Below are 19,267 nucleotides of genomic sequence, written 5' to 3' on the forward strand. Positions count from 1 at the left end.
CCAGCCCCTCTCCTGCCCCCTCCGGGCTGAGGCGGGTCCCCCCGTGTCCAACCCCCCTGCGTGGGGCCACGGGGGCGGGGGCAGGGCCAGGCCCTGGGAGGAGCCGCCCCTTCCTGCCCCCCCCGGGCCGGCCGGGCCCCCGCCCCTTTGTGCCGCAGCGGGGCCATGGCCGGGCCGGGAGCGCAGCCCGCGAGGTGAGGCCGGGGGCAGCGTGGGGCGGGGGGAACACGCGTGGGGCGGACACGCTCCTGCCGGGAGGGGCCGGGCCCGGCTCCCTGGTTCGCCCCCTGCCCGGGGGCTCCCCGAGCTCCCCGCGGCCGGAGCGGGGCTGCGGGGGGTGAGTGTCCGTCCCGGGCGGGGCGGAGCGGCTGGGCCGGGAGCTGCAGGAGGGGCCGGAGCGCGGCTCGGCTGCAGAGCTCGGAGCCCAGGCTGGGCCCGGGAGCGAGGGGAGGGGGAGCCGCGGGGTGGATCTGGGGTGTCAGAGCCGGGCGGGGGGGAGCAGCTGGGGGTGCGAGCTGGGGGGGAGCTGGGAGTTTGGGGTGCGCTGGGGGGAGCGGCTGGGGGGGAGCTGGGAGTTTGGGGTGTGCTGGGGGCTTAGGGCTGGGGAGGAGCAACTGGGGCTGGGGGGAGCTGGGAGCTTGGGGTGCGCTGGGGGGATCAGGGCTGGGGGGAGCTGGGAGTTTGGGGTGCGCTGGGGGGATAGGGCTGCGGGGGAGCGGCTGGGGCTGGGGGGGAGCTGGGAGCTTGGGGTGCGCTGGGGGGGAGCGGCTGGGGCTGGGGGGAGCTGGGAGTTTGGGGTGCGCTGGGAGGTCAAGGCTGGGGGGGAGCTGGGAGTTTGGGGTGCGCTGGGGGGGAGCGGCTGGGGCTGGGGGGAGCTGGGAGTTTGGGGTGCAGTGGGGGGGTCAGGGCTGGGGATTGGCGGCTGTTTAGAGGTCACAAGCCCTCCCAGCTCTGCTGTGTATTAAACCGCTCCCCGGGAAATGGCGAGGGGGCGGGTCTCTCAGCAGGGGAAAAGGAGGAGGGGTGGGGAGATGATCTGCCTGGCCCCGGGAACCTGCTGTCCCCGCAGGAGCCCAGCACCCCCCGGGCCCGGCCAGGCTCTGCCCTGGGGCCCCGTGGGGGGTGGCGGGGGGAGGGGCCCGGCCCCACTGGGGTCCCTGCGTGGGGCCAGACGGGGGATGGGGGGTGAGACCGGGGAGGGAGGAGCAAGTGTCCCCCATGGAGACAACCCAGCCCCAGGTTTCCCAGTCCAGCTACTTTCCCCTCCCCCACCTGCCCAACCCAGCAGCCCCCCCCTCGCCTGCTAGTCAAATTCCTAGACCCCATTGCCAGCCCCTCCCCACAGCCAGTGACTTTCTGACTCCAGCCCCGCTCCTTTCCCCTGTGAAAAGACATCACCCAGGGCTCCCTCCTGGCCCTGTGAGTGTGAGGCAAGAAGAATCCGACCCATCCTGTTGTTGATTCAATATCCCTGTATAATCCCCTCCAATTTCCCCTCTTTTCTCTTGAACTGTTGAATGGTGACATAAAATCTCCCCACATGTTGATGCTTGTCCCTTATATTGGCAAATGTTTAGTTTGTGCCCCATTTTCTCCTCAGTTCTGAAATACTGATATTGAATTCTCAAAAATCTTCCCACTTTTCTCTCCAGGTGTGTGACTGAGATCAGGTGTTGTGGAGACCCCAAGTGAGATCTGGACCCTGTTCTGCCAGGCACCGAAGAGACCCCAGGTAAGATCAGACCCCACTGTTGTCCAGGTAAAACTGAGACCTGCACCGAGATTACGGTCCCCCTTGTGCCAGGCAGCGCACGACTGTGACCCAAACTGCTGCGTTCATTATTCTGAGCACTTCAGAGACCTCGACTGAGATCTCTGTCCCTGTTGGCTCTGGCATTGCACTGACCCTAATGAAAATCACACCCCAGCACTGTACTGTGCACTGCACAGACCCTGACAGATCCTGCCCCCACATTTAGCCAGTTGCTGCAGGGGCCCTAAACAAAATCAGGGATCCTGTAATGCTGGGAGTTGCAGAGTCCCCAACTGAGATCAGGCTTCCTGTTGTGCAGGGCTCTGCATAGACACTGACCAAGATCAGGGTCCCCATTGTGACAGGTGTGGAAAAGACACCAAGGGTATCTCTACCCTGCTGTTAAAACCCCCCCAGCTGGCCCATGCCAGCTGACTCAGGCTCACAGGGCTCAGGCAAAGGGGCTGTTTAATTGCAGTGTAGATGTCCTGGCTCGAGCTAGAGCCAGGCTGTAGGACCCCGTGAGGTGGGAGGGTGCCAGACCTTGGGCTGCAGTCCCAGCAGGAACACCGACACCACAATTGAACAGCCCTGCAGCCTGAGCTGTGAGCCCAAGTCAGTGGGCACGGGCCAGCCACCGGTGTCTGACTGCAGTGTAGACATGCCCACAGGGACAGGCCTTGCCTCAAAAGGCTCAAGGGCTAAATAGGCCAATGGTGGGAGGTGACTCTCCATTTTACAGATGGGGAGGCTGAAAATCAGAGAGTTCAACTAATTTGCTCAAGTTTGCATGTAGAATCTGGGGCAAAACTGGGAACTGAACCCAGATTGTTTGAATGCTTGCCTCTCCACTTATCCACAAGCCCAGTGTGTGTGTGTACAGTGTTGTTTTGGCCTGTGTTTGCCTTGCACTGGCTTCCGAGGGAGACTGTGGAATTTCCTTCACTGGAAGTTTTTAAGACCAGGTTAGAGATTCACCAGTCTGGGAATGTCTAGGGATACTTGGTCCTGCCTCATCACAGGAGGCTGGAGTAGACGACCTCTCAAGATCCCTTCCAGGTATAGATTGAAATAATTATCTTTTGTGCTGTGTCCTGTTCTACGCTGAGCTGTTTTCCATGGTGCCTTTTGAAACTATGATGCACCATGTTGTGTTGCATAGTTTTTATGATGCGTTGTTTTGCCTTAGCTTGTTTGGTGCCTGTGTTACGTTGGTTTGAGTTGAGCTATTTTGCATTGTGTACTTTTGTTCTAAGGTGTGTTAGTTTGCATTGTGTTGCTTTCTTCTCGTTAGTATTGTGTCATTTTATGCTGTGCAATGTAGTTTTTTGTTTTGTTGTGGTTTTTCTCTGTATGTTGTTTTATACGTATATATTGCATAGCATCCTTGAAATGTAGGGCTAGATAGGACCTCAAGATGTCAACAAGTCCAGCTCTCTCTGCCGAAGCAGGACCAAGTATATGTTGATTCTCTGACAGAGGTTTGTCCTACCTGTTCTTAAAAACTTCCAGGAAAAGAAACTCCACAGCCCCCATTGTAAGACTATTCCAGAGCTGAACTAACTCAGCTCTGGTGACACGCACACAGATTTTAATGGTGAGCAGCTGTGGAGAGAGAGGAGACCGCAGTGAGTGGGTTGCTGGGTAAAGAGACTAAAGTTGGGAGGAGAAACATTGATGTGTGCAAGGTCTGTGACAGAGCTAGAGCTAGATCCCAGTTCTAGTTCTACCGTGCTGCTGTTTTGGGCACTGAAGGTCTCTGCCATACTGGTGTTTTAGGCACTGGTGCAAACCCTTAGTACAGACAGACTTTACACTAGTGCACTCTGACACTGGTGCACCATGTCCCTGTTTGAAGGTTTGAAGTGGTGGGAGCGGGGGGCAGTGACCTCACAGAGGCCTGGGGCTGGCTGACCAGTGCAGCTGGTAAGGGAGGGGCAGCAGTGAGTGCTGGAGGTGTGAGCCCGGAGCACAGCCCCACTGGACTGGACACTGACTTCTCCTGACCCGTAACACACACACCCAGCTGTATGCAGGGGCTGCAGCTGAGCTGCCCTGCCAAAACAGCCTGTGCATCCATGGACAAACCACCTCTTCCTCCAGCCTAATACAATGGGGTCTGGATCCTTTCCAAGCTGCGGGTGATGTGGCTCTGGCGTTAACGGGGTCTGTTCCTGGCTCTGTCCCTGACCTGCTTGGTGACCTTGGGGAAGTCACAGCCCCCCTCTGTTTTCCTCCTACCCATTGTCTCCTTGGATTGTGATCTCTTTGGGGCATGGACTGTCCCTCTCTGTCTGTGCAGTGCCCAGCAGAATGGGGGTGCTGATCTCAGTCAGGTTCTCTGCCATGTGCTGCACAATGGGGCCCTGATCTCCATCGGTGTCTCTGCAACACAAAGCACAGTTTATAGACTCACAGACTTTAAGGGCAGAAGGTAGAGGTCTATTTCAGATGAAGTCTCATCAGTGCCTTTTATAACAGTACTAACCCTTTCATGTGTCTGCTGGAAATACCTCACCTAATGTATCCTAAGACTGCATTAACGTATTTCATGGCTGCATCACGTTGGCAGCTCATAATTATCCTGGAGGTCTTTCTCCTCCTCTGTCACTTCAATTGATAAATCCCCAGATTATTGCAAAATTATGCAATTAGGGACTAACAACTAGAATTTGTGCACTGTTCATTTTCATCCCATTTCTATTACTCCAGCTTTCAAGGACATGCAGATTTTCTTCTATGATTTTCCTGTCCTCCTCCATATTGGCAATCCCTCCCAGTTTTGTGTCCCAGTCCCACTTCTTGTGCCAAGATCACTAATAAAAGTGTTGAGTAAGGTTGGTCCCAAGGCTGATCTGAGGAACTCCACTAGTAACTCCCTTCAGCCTGACAACTCACTGTTCAATATGACCCCCTTGTAGACTCCCCTTGAACCAATTCTTTATTGACCTTTCGGTTCTCATATTAATCCCCATCTTCTCCAATTTAATGAATAGTTTCCCATGTGGAACTGTATCAAAAACCTTACTGACATCCAGATCAGGTTTCTGTGGCACAATCTACCTTTTGTAACACCATGTTTGTTTTATTTATTTATAGTGCTGAAGGCTGGGAGGAAGTGTTAGCAATAGGCTGAGAATGGTCATGTGGAGGTAGGGGAGGGGATGGCAGACAGTGGGGAGGTGGGGAGGGGATGCGGCATTGGAGGTGTATCTGGGAATGTGTTTTGTAGGAGTCCATGTCTCTGCTCCCAGTGGCTGTGGTGCGTTCCGTACCGAAGCAGCACATCAGCGGAGCAGACGCACACACCGTAGCTCTGCCTGGAACACGCAGCGTTCACTGCCAGATGGCCTGGGCTATTTTTCAAGGACCCAGCTTGATATGCTTGGCTGGAGTGGGTACAGTTGTGCAGGGGTCTGGGGCTCTGATAGTTTGCGATGTTCCTTTTTGCATAGTCAATTCTTTCCATTTATTGTTTTACCCCCACCTATGCCCAGTGCCGCTCTCTCCTTAACTTGCTTCAGTGATTTCACTTCCAGTTTTTAAATGGGCTCTAAGAATTGCAACGCTGAATGAAAGATAAACAAACAGACCCATTTGAATGTTGGCCCATAGCTGGTAGAACTGTATCTAGTGACGGTCGACTGTAATGTCCGGGTTCCCTATAGTGTTTCCTAGTGGGGCGGATTAAGCAATGGCAAAGAGCCAAATGCACATTTTGGGCGAAAGGGCTCGTCAGGTGTTAGCTCTCTAAGGAACATGTCACCGGCCAGGGATTGCAGTCTTTCAGGAGAGGTGCACTAGATTGTATTTAGGAATCTCAAAATAAAAGGTGAAGACGCCTGGTTCACAATATCCAATGAAATCTTGCAAACAGTCGTACAAATGGACCCTACTGCTGGTAAAACAACATGGTATTAATAGTGATTCAAAACTAACATTAAAATTAGGAGAGAAATGCATGAGAAATGAACTGACGCCTACTTACCATTTCTTAATACCTAAATTTTGACACTCTCTCACACCATCTTTTTTTAAAAGCGATGCACAGCACACAGTCAAGTTAATTAATGAAAGCACGCCCATTATTGACTGCTTTATGTTGCATAAGCTTCTGATTAAGCACCTAATTACAACTGTACCACTGTAAGTGGGAATGCATCAGCCCAGCTTAGCTCCAAGGTGTTTAGATGGGAAAGAAAAGTTTCTAAATTAAATACATGGCAGAATGGTTAATGGGGAAAATACACTGAAATGCCTCTACCCAGTCCTGTTGACTTCTTCTCCCAAACCCCCTATGAGTTCTGGCCTTTTGGTCAGCTCCGCTCCCAGTCCCACATCAGCTCTGCTCTCTCCCAGCCTAACCCATTTCTACTGCAATTGTTCACCCTCCTCATCCAGGCAGGGGGTTGGCGCTGCAGCCCCTAAGGTACCTGCATTAATCACTGTCTCTCATACTGGGGCTATTTAAATTTCAGGGAACGATTTCTCAGAATTACTGACTCTGGGAGGTGGGAGAGAGGGGAAGCTGAGATGGCGTTTGCTCTCACGGTCACATTCAACTCTGGTAGCCTCCGTGTTACCTCGTTCTCCACCCTCCCCCATGTGTCTCTGCTCATGTCAGTGTGTCAACTGATCATAATGCCACTGGCTTCAGCAGAGCTCCCAGACAGGAGCTACATCATGAGGGGGTTACGGCACTGAGAGTGAAATACATCACGGGGAGGGTGAAATTATCCTGAAATGAAACATTCCAGTCTAGGAAGTGAAAGAATTCAAGTACTTCATTACTTAAAATTATGTTTGAAAGGATTGGATTTTTATTAATAAATTACAGTAAATGTTAATTTCACTGTACAGACACAGAGGAAAAAATATTTATATAGGTAATATACAGAAATGCTTCTGGAGAAAGTGGAGTTTGATTTAAGGATATTTACACGGTATATTTTGGGTGTGACATTGACAATTTCTCTTCAAACAGTTATATGATTTGGCTTTTGGAATCTCAGCAGTTACTGTAATTAAATAATTGTTGTCTGACGACTCCCATAACTTCTCACAGCTCTGAACATTAAAATTATAAACATTGAAAAAAGGGCTTAAAAATAAACATCACTATCTATTGAAATTAAAAGAAAGTGACAAAATGAATTTGACAAACCCACTTAACAGCAATTGCAATACGTTAGGGGATGGAAATTCACAACTAAGGCATCCAACCTTAATTCTGCCCTGTAGTGACACGAGGCAATTGTCATAGGGCTACAAATTAGGCATTTTAGTGTATATATTCCCAGATTACAAATCAGTATAATCTAAGGACACATGAGATCCTTTCCTCCCGATATCACCGTCACTGGGTTTTTTCTCTTATTGATAATTCCCAAAAGTGAAGAGATTAATAACATTTTGTCAATTATGAAGTGGCCATTTCAGATTTCTGGGGAGTGTCTGTTGTTTTGCACTAGGGGACAGGTCCTTGGAGAGATGAAACTTTGGTTTCATTTTAACTTCTCCATGCTCAGCAGCTTCTGGAATTTGGTTCAAAGTATTTACGTGTTTCCCTGCCCTGTTCTTAAAAGTGCTGCTTTAGAAAGTGGGGAAGGGCAGGAACTGACTGCAGGATCAGTAGTTGAGTCCCTTAGATATTTATAGCTCATCGGAAGGAGGACGGGGATTGGTGGGTGTCTGGGGATTTAATAATAAACACAGAAATATCATTGCTCTTAGTGAATTTTAATCTTCTAATTCCCATAACCCACTAATTATCCCTGACTGCCCCCGACAGTCTGGGGAGGGAGAACTAGTAAACTCCTGTGGCCAGTGTGGAACCTAAAGCCCAAGGATCTTTCCGTGTCTGACTCAAAGTCATCCAGAGTGAAATTCACTTCACTGGATAAATCCTAGTTGCTGAGCTCCGCAGAGGGGTGGGAAGGTGAATTCCATCCCCCATTCTTGAGCATGGACCCCCCCCTCCAATTCTCACCCTGATCTCAGACACTACCCCAGCCTTCCCCTGCAGTGATGGACCCACTTGATGCTGCCAGAGCCATCTGCCATGGGATCTAGAGGGGGCAGAGGCTGAGCTCCAGAACTGCTCCCCCTGCCCACAGCCCCCAAGCTGTGCTAGAGTTGCCCTGACTTTCCGATCTGCAGATGGGTCCAGCTGTACCCAGCCCGTGCACCCGCCACACACAAACTGTCACAACAAACATGCCAGGATTGGGAAGGACCATCTGGGGCTGGCTGCAGTCTCCCTTTGCTGCTGTGAGGGGAATGGGGTGGTCCCTCATATAGGATACAAACATACCCAGGGGCAGAAGGGAAATGTAGTTTCTTCCAGGGGTTTGAAATGTTTGGCTTAGAGTCCTGAGCTCTGTCTTCCTGTTTGTCTCCTTCTGCCACTTTCAGATCTCTTGGAGAGACAAGGTGGGTGAGGTAATTATTTTAGAACCAATTAAAAATACCTGTTTGCTATCCTGGGACCAACATGGGTACAACAACTTTCCCCTTTGTACCCCCTCCCCATCTCACCTCCCCCTCAGCTGAGACTGTCCCATGTGCTAGGAAAATAAGGGTTCATTCCTGTAACTGGATTGGGTCTTGCCAGCACTAACAGGAGTGAAAGCCTGTGTGCATTAATGACAGCAGCAGGGACTCGACCCATAGGGAGAAGAGATGGGAGTGAGCAGGTTATGTTTGTGCCAGGTGTGAGTTACTCATGTGGGAATTCTGCACCACTGCGTATGCACAGAATTCACGTCCAGCACAGAATTTCTTTTTTTTTGGCCTGAAGAAGATACATTCTGCCTGAGAAGTGCTACACTTCTGCCTTTCACCCTCCAGAGGCCCCTGTGGCACCAGAACAACCAGCATTCAGCTGGGTTCATCTTGGTGGTGATTTGTTCCCCAAGCTATACCCCAAATTTGAAGAGAGTTAGTGGGTGGAACTTGGGAAAGTCCCGAGACATGGCTGCCTCTGGAGGTGGGGACAGGGTGGTCATTCTCTACTCGCAAGAGGGTGTGGATAGGGCACAGGAGGAGCAAGTGTCCCCTATGGAGACTGCCCAGCGCTAGATTATCCAGTCCCAGACGCTTCTTCCCACACCATACCCCAAACCTCTTCACCCCTCCAACCATCAATTGCCAGTCTTCCCTCGCTGCTAGCGCTTCCTGACTGGCAGAGACCTTCTAAGCCAGTAGTGTGTCAGGGCTCAACCTTTTGGCTGAGTCCTCTGAGCACTTTCTTCCTCTCTCGGGGTGCCATGCCACAGAGGTCCCACAAATCTACATTGCTCAGGCTTTGGCTTCAGCCTCAGGTAGGGGCTCAGGGCCCTGGACTTCAGCCCCATGCGCTAGGACTTAAGCTTTCTGCCCTGGGCCTCAGTGAATCTCATGCTGGCCTTACTTGGTGCCCACCCTGAAACCTTCTAGTGACCCCCAGGCGACCCAGGTCCCCTGGTTGAGAACCACTGCCTTAGCCCATGAATCACAGCAATATTCAGGTTACTATCAGTCATAGAATCATAGAATATGAGGGTTGGAAGGAACCTCAGGAGGTATCTAGTCCAACCCCCTGCTCAAAGCAGGACTAATCCTCAACTAAATCATCCCAGCCAGAGCTTTGTCACGCCTGACCTTGTCCCAAAGGACCAGTCACTTACTGAGGTCAGTTGAATCTTAGATCTCACAACAAAGACAATACTTGTAGCCAGTCCTGTAATAACCTGTATTAAGACTTATTTAAAGGGAAACAAGAGTTGTTTACAAAGTTAAAGCATGTAATCCTATAGATGGAGACAAGTTACAGTCTTAAATTTCAAAACGTAATAGAAGCCTCTATAATAAGCAAGCCCTATATCTTCCTTAGGACTAACCCAGGCTAATCAGCTGGGGATCTCTTGCTTATGCTTAGAAACTTTGCCCCCCAGAGTCCAAGCAGCATACAGATAAATCAGTTCCTTCTGTATGGGGTTTTTTATCCCCTTCCTGCCATGTGCTCTGAGCTGCAAACTCAGCTTATGGGAAGTCAAGAGCACAACAACAGTCTTTTGTCGTCTTTAACATCCCATAATAATCTATCTGGTGTTGATGAACCTTTCCTGCCAGGCAGGATGTAATGCATTCGGTTGCCAGTCAGCACTTCACCTAGGTAAAGTCTCTGTCCTGTCTGGTGATTTACAGAGCCACAGAAGCTCACAATGCAACTAGTCAGATATTAACCCAGGCAGCAACTCACAAGCATTCAATAAAGTGTAAACGCATTCTTATAATCCTAATCCCTAATACTAACACAGGTGAGTCAGACTGATTCCAGCTATGTTTTTGTCCCTGTTCAATGAAGACATGGGGGCTTTTGCAAGAGCTAACACCTCATCTACCAGTGTCACAGGCAGGATGGGCAGGGAGGGTGTCTCTAGCCTCTGTTTGTCAGAAGCTGGGAATGGGTGACGAGGTGGATCATTTGATGATTACCTGTTCTGTTCATTCCCTCTGAAGCACCTGGCATTGGCCACTGAGCTAGATGGACCATTGGTCTGATGCAGTGGGCAGCTCTGATGTTCTTACGTTCACTGTCTCTGTCAGGAGTATCTACTCATTTGGACTCATTGTGGGGCCACAGAAAGAAACAAGATGTTCTGAGGCAAGAAGGCCCATTCTCAGAGCCCCAGGGCTCACGCTTCCCAAAAGCTAAAACTAGGCCCAGCCCATGAAAGGGGCACTTGCAGGAGAGACTGTATAAAGGCTGGAGCATCAAACAGCTTTGTAAACCTGAGAGAGCTGCCTTGGGAGCAGTGACAGGGAGAATTCCCCAGAGTGACTCCTCTGATTCTGCTCTTCTCTGGCCTTTGGTTCATAGAATTATAGAACTGGAAGGGACCTCGAGAGGTCATCTAGGCCAGTCCCCTGCACTCAGGGCAGGACTCAATATTATCTAGACAATCCCTGACAGGTGTTTGTCCAGCCTGCTCTTAAATATCCCCAGTGATGGAGATTCCACAACCTCCCTAGACAATTTATTCCAGTGCTTAACCACTCTGACAGTTAGGAAGTTTTTTTCCTAATCTCTATCCTAAACCACCCTTGCTGTAATTTAAGTCCATTGCTTCTTGTCCTATCCTCAGCGATTAAGAAGAACAATTTTTCTCTGGCATCCTTGTAACAACCTTTTATGTACTTGAATACTGTGATCGTGTCCCCTCTGAGTCTTCTGCAGACTCAACAAACCCAGTTTTTTCAATCTTCCCTCATTGGCCATGTTTTCTAGACCTTTATTCATTTTTATTACTCTTCTCTGGACTTTCTCCATTTTGTCCACATCTTTCATGAAATGTGGTCCCCAGAACTGGACACACTACTCCAGTTGAGACCTAATCAGTGCGGAGTAGAGCAGCAGAATTACTTCTCATGTCTTGTTAACAATACTCCTGCTAATACATCCCCAAATGATACTTACTGTTGCAAAAAAAGTGTAACTCTGTTGACTCATATTCTGCTTCTGATCCACTATTATCCCCAGATCTGTTTCCATAGCACTCCTTCCTTGGCAGTTATTTCCCATTTTGTATGATTGTTCCTTCCTAAGCACTGTACTTGCATTTGTCGTTATTGAATTTCATCCTATTTACTTCAGACCATTTCTCCAGTTTGTCCAGATGATTTTGAATTTCAGTTCTATCCTCCAAAGTCCTTGCAACCCCTCCCAGCTTGGTATCGCCTGCAAACTTGATAAGTGTAACAGAGAGACTCTGCTGCTGGGTGGGTTTCACCATGTGTCAGAGGGTTACACCCTGGTAGGAGGGGGCTAGATCTGTACTGGAATAAGGTCACTCTGTGTTTCCCAGTGTGGCAGAACCTAGAATGTCCATTAGCAGGGGAAATCCTGGGGGGAATCAACATGTGGAAAGGAGAGAAACCCTGTGTGAATTCTCTCACATTGCCCTTCTCACCCTGGCAGGCTACAGAATAATGTCCACGTTCTGCTGCAGATCATCCCATCCTCCCAGGGGGAAGGCAATGGCTGCAATGGAGCTGGCTCAGGTAAGGGATTCTCAGGGAGCTGGTGGTGGGTTCTGCTTGGAGGGAGAGAAGCAGTAAATGTATAGGAGGGTGGGAGCCAGTGATGAGCTGCCAAAATATTAACAACAGGTTTCTTCCTCCTCACTTCATGAGGGGCTCAGGCCCCGCCGTGGGTCGTGCCCCATCCAACCCCCCCTGTTTCTTGACACTCCCCCAGGGACCCCTGATCCATCCCCCCCTTCCCTGTCCCCGACTACCCCCTACCGCCCCATCAAACCCCTCCTCTCATTCTTGATGCCCCCTCGGAACCTCTGCCCCATCCAACCATCCCTTCTCTCTGTCCCTGACTGCCCCCCACCACCTCATCCAACCCCTGCTCCTTCCTGACTGCCCCCTGGGACCCTTGCCCCCATTCAATTCCCTTGTTCCCTGCCCTCTGACCGCCCCGACCCCTATCCACCCCCCACAACCCACCAAACACCTGCTCCCTGCCCCCTTACCACACTGCCTGGGGCCAGGACTGGCACAGCTCGGCCGGGACCGCGACTGGCGCCACAGGACCCAACTCCCCGTGCCAGGCTGGAGATGCTCGGCTGTGACCGGTGCTGCGGGGCCTGAGCTGGGCCAAGTCGGAGCCGCTCTGCCGGGACCAGCCCTGAGCCAGGGGTGCTTAGGCGGGACCCGGCTGGGGCGCTTGACCATGGACAGGTGGAGCCGGACTGAGCCACACGTGCCGTCACCCCCCCCACCCCCCGGACCAGGTTACCTGCCTGCTGCTTGTTTCAGGCTTCCCTTGAACATTTGGGTCTCAGGAAGCAGGGGATGGGGAGGAGATGGAGGATGGAGCTTTCAGAGGAGAGGGGGAGGTGAGCTGGGGCTTGGGGCCGGGTGGACAACTGCCCGAGCCTTTGTTAAATTTAAAAGCTTTTTTAGAACCAGTAGTCCTGGGACAACCTGTTCTAAAAAGGCTTCTAAATTTAACAACCTGTTCATGCGAACTGGCTGGAGCTCACCACTGGTGGGATCTGCTAGAGGTGGTGGGAGGCAGGAAATATCTTTAGTGGAGAAAGGGAAGGGAAGAGCATGTGACAAAACTGCTAAGACTTGTGCACTCTAGGGTGTGATGGGTTCTCACCCCGGGATGCAGTCTGAGGGGCTTCTGGGAACCGCTGTGCCCTCTAACCCTCAAGCCGGGCTGGCCCTTCTCACACTGCTTTGCTGGAGATTCAGCCAGCCTCTCCAGGGCCTGTTATCACCCAACACGACAGCAGGTGGCGCCATGCAGCCAACTAATTTACCTGAGTGCGTTACCTAAGCCACTCAAGGAGAGATAGAAGACAACAGCCAATTTCCCAGCGATAAGTGTTAGCAAACAGATCAAAGCAGATTACTTAGCAAATAACCGAAAACTCAAACCAAGCCTAACATGCTAGATGGATAGAATTTGAATTAGCAATTTCTCATCCTGACTGATGACACAAGCAGTCCACCAAGTTTCCATACCAAGCTAGAAATCCCTTTACCCTGGAACCAGCACTTCCCCCAGTTCAGTGTTCGTCCCTCAGGTGTTTCCAGGAGTTCTCTTGTGCGGGGAATGAGGCCAAGAGCTGATGTCACACTCCACCTTATGTAGCTTTTCCATATGGCAGGAACCCTTTGTTCTAACCTCAGTTCCCAGTCCGGTTTGTGGAAAAATACAGGTAGCAAAATGAAGTTCATTGTCATGTGGTCTGGTCACATGCCCTAGCATGCCCTGCTGAGTCACAGTAACCATGACTCCTAGGCTGGCTGAACCGTTCACAGGAGGGCTAAGCTCTTTCCAGTCCATTGTCTTTGTTGATGAGCCATGAACACTGTCTGGCTTCTTCATTGTTGTACCTGAAAGGCTCGTTGTGGCTGTTAACCCAGAGTAAGCACATTTGAAAGATAGATACAGAGTCAATATCCATAACACAGGTAAGATAATCATATTCAGCAAATCATAACTTTTCCAGTGACACCACACATGAGACACTTTGTACAAAATGAGTCATGTCCTAATCATATTATAATCCTGCCACTATGTTGAATATGGGCTGTAGTGTCAGATAGGTTCTAATTTCAAGGCACAGGCTTTGGGAATGAAACTTCCCCTCTTTGTGGAACAGGAAATAACCCTCCAGCCAGGGCTGGGACAACTTCCCAGACTCCCAGTGCTGAAACCTGAACCTCCTGACACTTCATTAGTTACCCCTATCCTTAGCCTTTGTGGCAACTGCAAACTTTATCGGTGATGATTTTATATTCTCTTCCAGGTCATTGATAAGAATGTTAAATAGCAGAGGGCCAAGATCCAATTCTTGCGGGAACCTGCTAGAAAGAAATCCACTTGACCATGGTTCCCTATTTAAAATCCCAGTTTTTAATTTATTTAATGTATGCCCTGTGTATTTTGTATCTTTCTGGTCAAAATATTGTGCTGAACCAACTCATGTGCCTACATATATTACACCAGGACTATTAGCTGCAAGTGAACTTTTGATCTCATCCAATAAGGATATCCAGTTAGTTTGATAGGATCTATTGTGTCTAAACCTTTTTAATGGGTACTAATTATATTACTCTCCTTTCTTTCTTAATGAAATCCAGTATCGACTGCTCCATTCTCTTGCCCAGTATCGATTTCAGACCGACACACTTGTAATTCGCTGCGTCATCTCTTTTATACTTTTTAAATATTGGCACAGCATTAGCTTTATTCCAGTCTTCTGGAATTTCCCAAGTGTTCCAAGTCCCAATTAAAATCAACATTAACAGTCCACCACGCTCCTCCAGCAGGTCTTTCAAAACTCTAGTTATCTGGACCATTGTTAGGATTAATTTTGTCCTTTTAAAAACTTCCTTCTTATTTTCATTGGTTGATCATTGATTTCTGATAGCTTCCCTTGCCAACTTTCTACAATTCTGACCTTCAAACTTCTATCCTTTACTATTGACTTCCCCTTTCTTCCATATATTTTATTTGGAGAGTGTTGGGATTCCTACCAGGGAGCTACAAGCAGGGTCCAGAGACAGCCCCATCTCCTATATTAAGCTCTGGCTAGTAGCTATGTGATAAATGTGACGACCCTGCTTCCGTCTGTCAGCTGGGAGACACAAAGGTTCTCTCTTCCTCCTGGCTGCTCTAGGCAAGGTGAGGTGGGACTCTGTTAACATGTGCCTCCTGGAGCTTCCATTTACCTGGTGCTGCTGTTTTGTGAATAGTGGGGTTGTGAGTGGGGCAGCAGGTCCTGAGTGTTGGACTCTTTCTTTTTCAGGGGCCGGTGACTTTCGAGGAGGTGGCTGTGTATTTCACTAGGGAGGAATGGGCTCTTCTGGACCCTGTTCAGAGAGGCCTCTACAGGGATGTCATGCAGGAGAACTATGAGACGGTGACCTCGCTGGGTAAGGAGTCCTGTCCCCTGGATTTTTAGAAGCTGTGGGGTCTCTAAAGAACCTGAGCAGTAATAACTTTATACCTTTATTCATCATTCAAGTTTTGACAAGTTTCTTTGTCCCCCTTTTTTTCCTTATCTCCCATACACTAGCAGACAGCAGGGAGGGAGGAGGGAACACAAGAAGCTCCCAAGGCGCCGGGAGGTGGTGCCGGCTGCGAGTAATGGGAAGAAGCAGAGGGGAGTGTGGAGGAAGGGCACCCAGGAAGTGGGCTCGGTGGGTCATTGGGAGGGAGGAGAGGTTTGGGGATCTAGAACTGTGGGGGATCCCAGACCTTTAACCATGAATCGCTACCCAAACCTCAGCTAAATCCTAGACTTCAGCATAACCACTCTCGCAAAGCCTCAACTTAATATAAGGCCCTGAACTGTAGCAAGCTTAGGCTACGTTTACTAAATCGTATCACTAAATCGACCACGGCTAGATCGATCTCAGAGCGTCACTCCCGGCTGTAGTGTCGACCTGCCCTTAATAACCCATTTCTTTATGCTCACCTCTTTGCCTCCACGCATGTACCAAAATAATAAGTAATACTCTGATCATGGCATCTTACCTCTAGCAAGTATAAAATTGCCCACAAGACGTGAGACTAGCTCATAGATCGTAAAATCAGGTCGGGGTCAAGAAGAGTGAGAGTTTGGAGAGAGTCTTGTCCCCCCTCTTCCCATCTGCAGCAGCCACAAGCTGTCTTCCCTCCAGGCTCCTTGGATCTTTGAGCCTGTCCCTCCTGAGGTTACGTAGCCCAGTTCTTGTTTCTTGCATTCTCCTTTTTCAGAAGAATTAGAGGCTGTTGCTCCTGAATGTTAGCGTTTAATTCCCCAGCCTTCTCCTCCCACTGGGGGAGTTTAATTCTCCCTCCCATTTCACCTGAGTCACTAGATTTCCTAAGTCCCCAAAATGTGCTTTTGCAATGTCACAGTTCAGGGGTAGCTAAACCTTTGACCTGCCTCCATGGTCTGCTCAAGGAATGGTCCCTCAGGTATCAGGCCTCTAGCCAGCCCCTCTCTATGGATAGGGACCCACATGTCTCTCCTTTTTGACCAGTGTGAGGATTGCAGCTTGTCCTCCACTGTGTTTGCTGGATTAACGTCCAGTTCCTGTGCTTTGCTTTCTCTCCAGGGGTTGTGAGCAGTATGTGTGAGATAGAGGTGGGACTTTTGGTGATACTTGTATAATGCATACACACCTCAGTTTCCTGCTGTGATTGGTATTGCTATGATTATAAAGAGCAGGAGATGTGAGGTGTTTTGTCACATAGCTGTCATGGGGTGATATGAATGGGTCATTTAGGACTCACTGGGAGTAACCTACATCAATCTAATACCCCACAGAGACAAGAGAATGACTGTCACCCAGGGCTGCCCAGAGGATTAAGGTTGCCTGGGGTCTTCAGTGGCGTGTCCCCCTTATGTGCTCTGACACCGCAGAGCATTTTCCTCGTGTCCCCCTTACCAGCTGGAAGGAGTTTACTAGTGGAGTTCCTCAAGGATCGGTTTTTGGACCAATCTTATTTAACCTTTTTATTACTGACCTTGGCACAAAAAATGGGAATGTACTAATAAAGTTTGCGGATGACACGAAGCTGGGGGGTATTGCTAACACAGAGAAGGACCAGGATATCATACAGGAAGATCTGGACCACCTTGTAAACTGAAGTAATAGTAATAGGATGAAATTTAATAGTGAAAAGTGCAAGGTCATGCGCTTAGGGATTAATAATAAGAAGGTTAGATATACATTGGGGACGCATCAGGTGGAAGCAACAGAGGAGGAGAAGGACCTTGCAGTATTGGTAGATCACAGGATGACTATGAGCCGCCAATGTGGTATGGCTGTTAAAAGAGCTAATGCGGTTTTAGGATGCATCAGGCGAGGTATTTCCAGCAAAGATAAGGAGGTGTTAGTACCATTTATATAAGGCACTGATGAGACACCACCTGGAATACTGTGTGCAGTTCTACTCTCCCATGTTTAAGAAGGATGAATTCAAACTGGAACAGGTTCAGAGACAGGCTACTAGGATGATCCGAGGAATGGAAAACCTGTCATATGAAAGGAGACTCAAAGAGCTTGGCTTGTTTAGTCTAGCCAAAAGAAGTCTGAGAGGGAATATGCTTTCTCTTTATAAATATATCAGAGGGATTAATATTAGGGAGGGAGAGAAATTATTAAGCTTAGTACCAATGTAGACACAAGAACAAATTGGTATAAACTGGACACTAGGAAGTTTAGACTTGAAATTAGATGAAGGTTTCTAACCATTAGAGGAGTGAAGTTCTGGAACAGCCTTCCAAGGGGATTAGTGGGGACAAAAGACATATCTGGCTTTAAGATTAAGCTTGATAAGTTTATGGAAGGGATAGTATGATGGGATAGCCTAATTTTGGCAATCGATCTTTGATTATCAGCAGATAAGTATGCCCAGTGGTCGATGATGGGATGTTGGATGGGATGGGATCTGAGTTACTGCAGAGAATTTTTTCCTGCATGCTGGCTGGTGAGTCTTGCCCACATGTTCAGGGTTTAGCTGATCGCCATATTTGGGGTCGGGAAGGAATTTTCCTCCAGGGCAGACTGGTAGAGGCCCTGGAGGTTTTTCGCCTTCCTCTGCAGCGTGGGACATGGGTCACTTGCTAGTGGATTCTCTGCAGCTTGAGGTCTTCAAAGCACAATTTGGAGACATCAATAACTCAGACATAGGTTAGGGGTTTGTTATAGAAGTGGATGGAGAGTGTTCCGTGGCCTGCTTTGTGCAGGGGCCAGACTAGATGATCACATTGGTCCCTTCTGACCCTAGAATCTATGAGTCTGTGAGCTCTGATGCCGCAGAGCATTTGCCCTGTTTCCCCGTTCCCTGTTCCTGTTCCCCCTCCTGTTTGACTCAGTTTATATAGTAATATTCTCAGCTGTACCTTTGCTTAACCAGTCATTGTACTGAAATTTAATTCACCAATCCTAACACATTGAAACATAATTCTCTAACCAACTGTATCTCACTACCTAATTAACTTACACCTAGCAAAATTAATTATACAGCAGACAAAAACAATTAGAGAATCAGACTGATTAACATTGTAAAGCGGTGGCCATAAAGATAAAAAAATACAAAAATGAGAGTTTCACAACCACAAGCATTGAGTAGTGATTTCTTGCCAAACCAGTCTGCTATCAAACTAAGTTTTCTTTAACCATCTTAAGATCTGTTTCTTCATCTGGTAGTGCTGGGCACTATCAGGACAGGATCATCTTCCTAACAGCCCAATAGCACCTTATTTCAGTGTGACTCGTTTGGGATGTGAGGATGTGACCCTTTGCTTCCCAGCTTATGGCTGCCCCTGCTGCTTAGCCAAAGGTCTTAGCCTAAGGACAAGGCCTCAGTCTGTCACAGTAAGAGAAGGCCCTTACAAATACAGACAGTGATTTTGATTCTTTGTTTTCATACTCCTATAAGTAGCTAAGTGATAAAAATACCCCTAAGTTCTTAAACTATAGGCTTTACAGGCATTCCTGAATATCTCTATTCTAACAGTGGGTTCTGTCCTTTATCCCATTCTGTGCCTGTCTTTTGTATTTAGAATGTAAATTCTTCAGGGCATGGGCCATCTACTATTCTGTGTTTGTACTTGTCCTAACACAATGGGGACCCACTGTTAGTTGCTCCTTAGCACTAATGTAATGAATATGATTTATAATCATAATAACTCTCCTGCCTCTTTGAACCAAGGAAGCTAGCCTTGCAATGTTACTGCTTAACAATGAGCTGGGGGTTAAAACCATGGACTATTCTTTGTGACAAGTATCCCACAAATTCTACTGACCTCCCTGGTTTTCTTTGCCTGCAGTAGGGTTTCCAGTTTCCAAACCTGATATGATCTCCCAGGTGGAACGAGGGGAAGAGCCGTGGGTTCCAGACCTCCAGGGCTGTGAGAAAGAAGTGCTTCCAAGAGCTACCTGCACAGGTGAGGACTTGGTTAAACCAACTCAACAACTGTGTGGGAATGCAGGAAACATTTGGGA

General features: G+C 48.9%; 3 protein-coding genes across 24 annotated transcripts in view; 2 read left to right on the forward strand and 1 right to left on the reverse strand.

Annotated features, from left to right (window-relative positions):
• LOC127039397 (zinc finger protein 501-like) overlaps positions 1-19,267 on the forward strand; it is a 190,263-nt gene that overhangs the window by 165,279 nt on the left and 5,717 nt on the right. The gene's annotated exons all lie outside the window — the stretch shown is intronic.
• The window catches only part of LOC127039347 (gastrula zinc finger protein XlCGF57.1-like), a 284,061-nt gene that overhangs the window by 32,656 nt on the left and 232,138 nt on the right, over positions 1-19,267 (reverse strand). The gene's annotated exons all lie outside the window — the stretch shown is intronic.
• LOC127039367 (zinc finger protein 383-like) overlaps positions 161-19,267 on the forward strand; it is a 124,680-nt gene continuing 105,573 nt past the window's right edge. For 2 of the 3 annotated variants that reach the window (XM_050932951.1, XM_050932950.1), the window contains exons 1-4: positions 161-194; positions 11,722-11,797; positions 15,073-15,199; positions 19,093-19,209. In XM_050932951.1, coding sequence (XP_050788908.1) covers positions 166-194; positions 11,722-11,797; positions 15,073-15,199; positions 19,093-19,209 — 349 coding nt within the window. In that variant the 5' untranslated portion in view covers positions 161-165. The remainder of the gene's footprint in view (positions 195-11,721; positions 11,798-15,072; positions 15,200-19,092; positions 19,210-19,267) is intronic. The other variant, XM_050932949.1, reaches the window with a different exon arrangement.

This window comes from Gopherus flavomarginatus, chromosome 23, assembly GCF_025201925.1.
Source record: "Gopherus flavomarginatus isolate rGopFla2 chromosome 23, rGopFla2.mat.asm, whole genome shotgun sequence".
In the NCBI taxonomy this organism is placed as follows: Eukaryota; Metazoa; Chordata; order Testudines; family Testudinidae; genus Gopherus; species Gopherus flavomarginatus.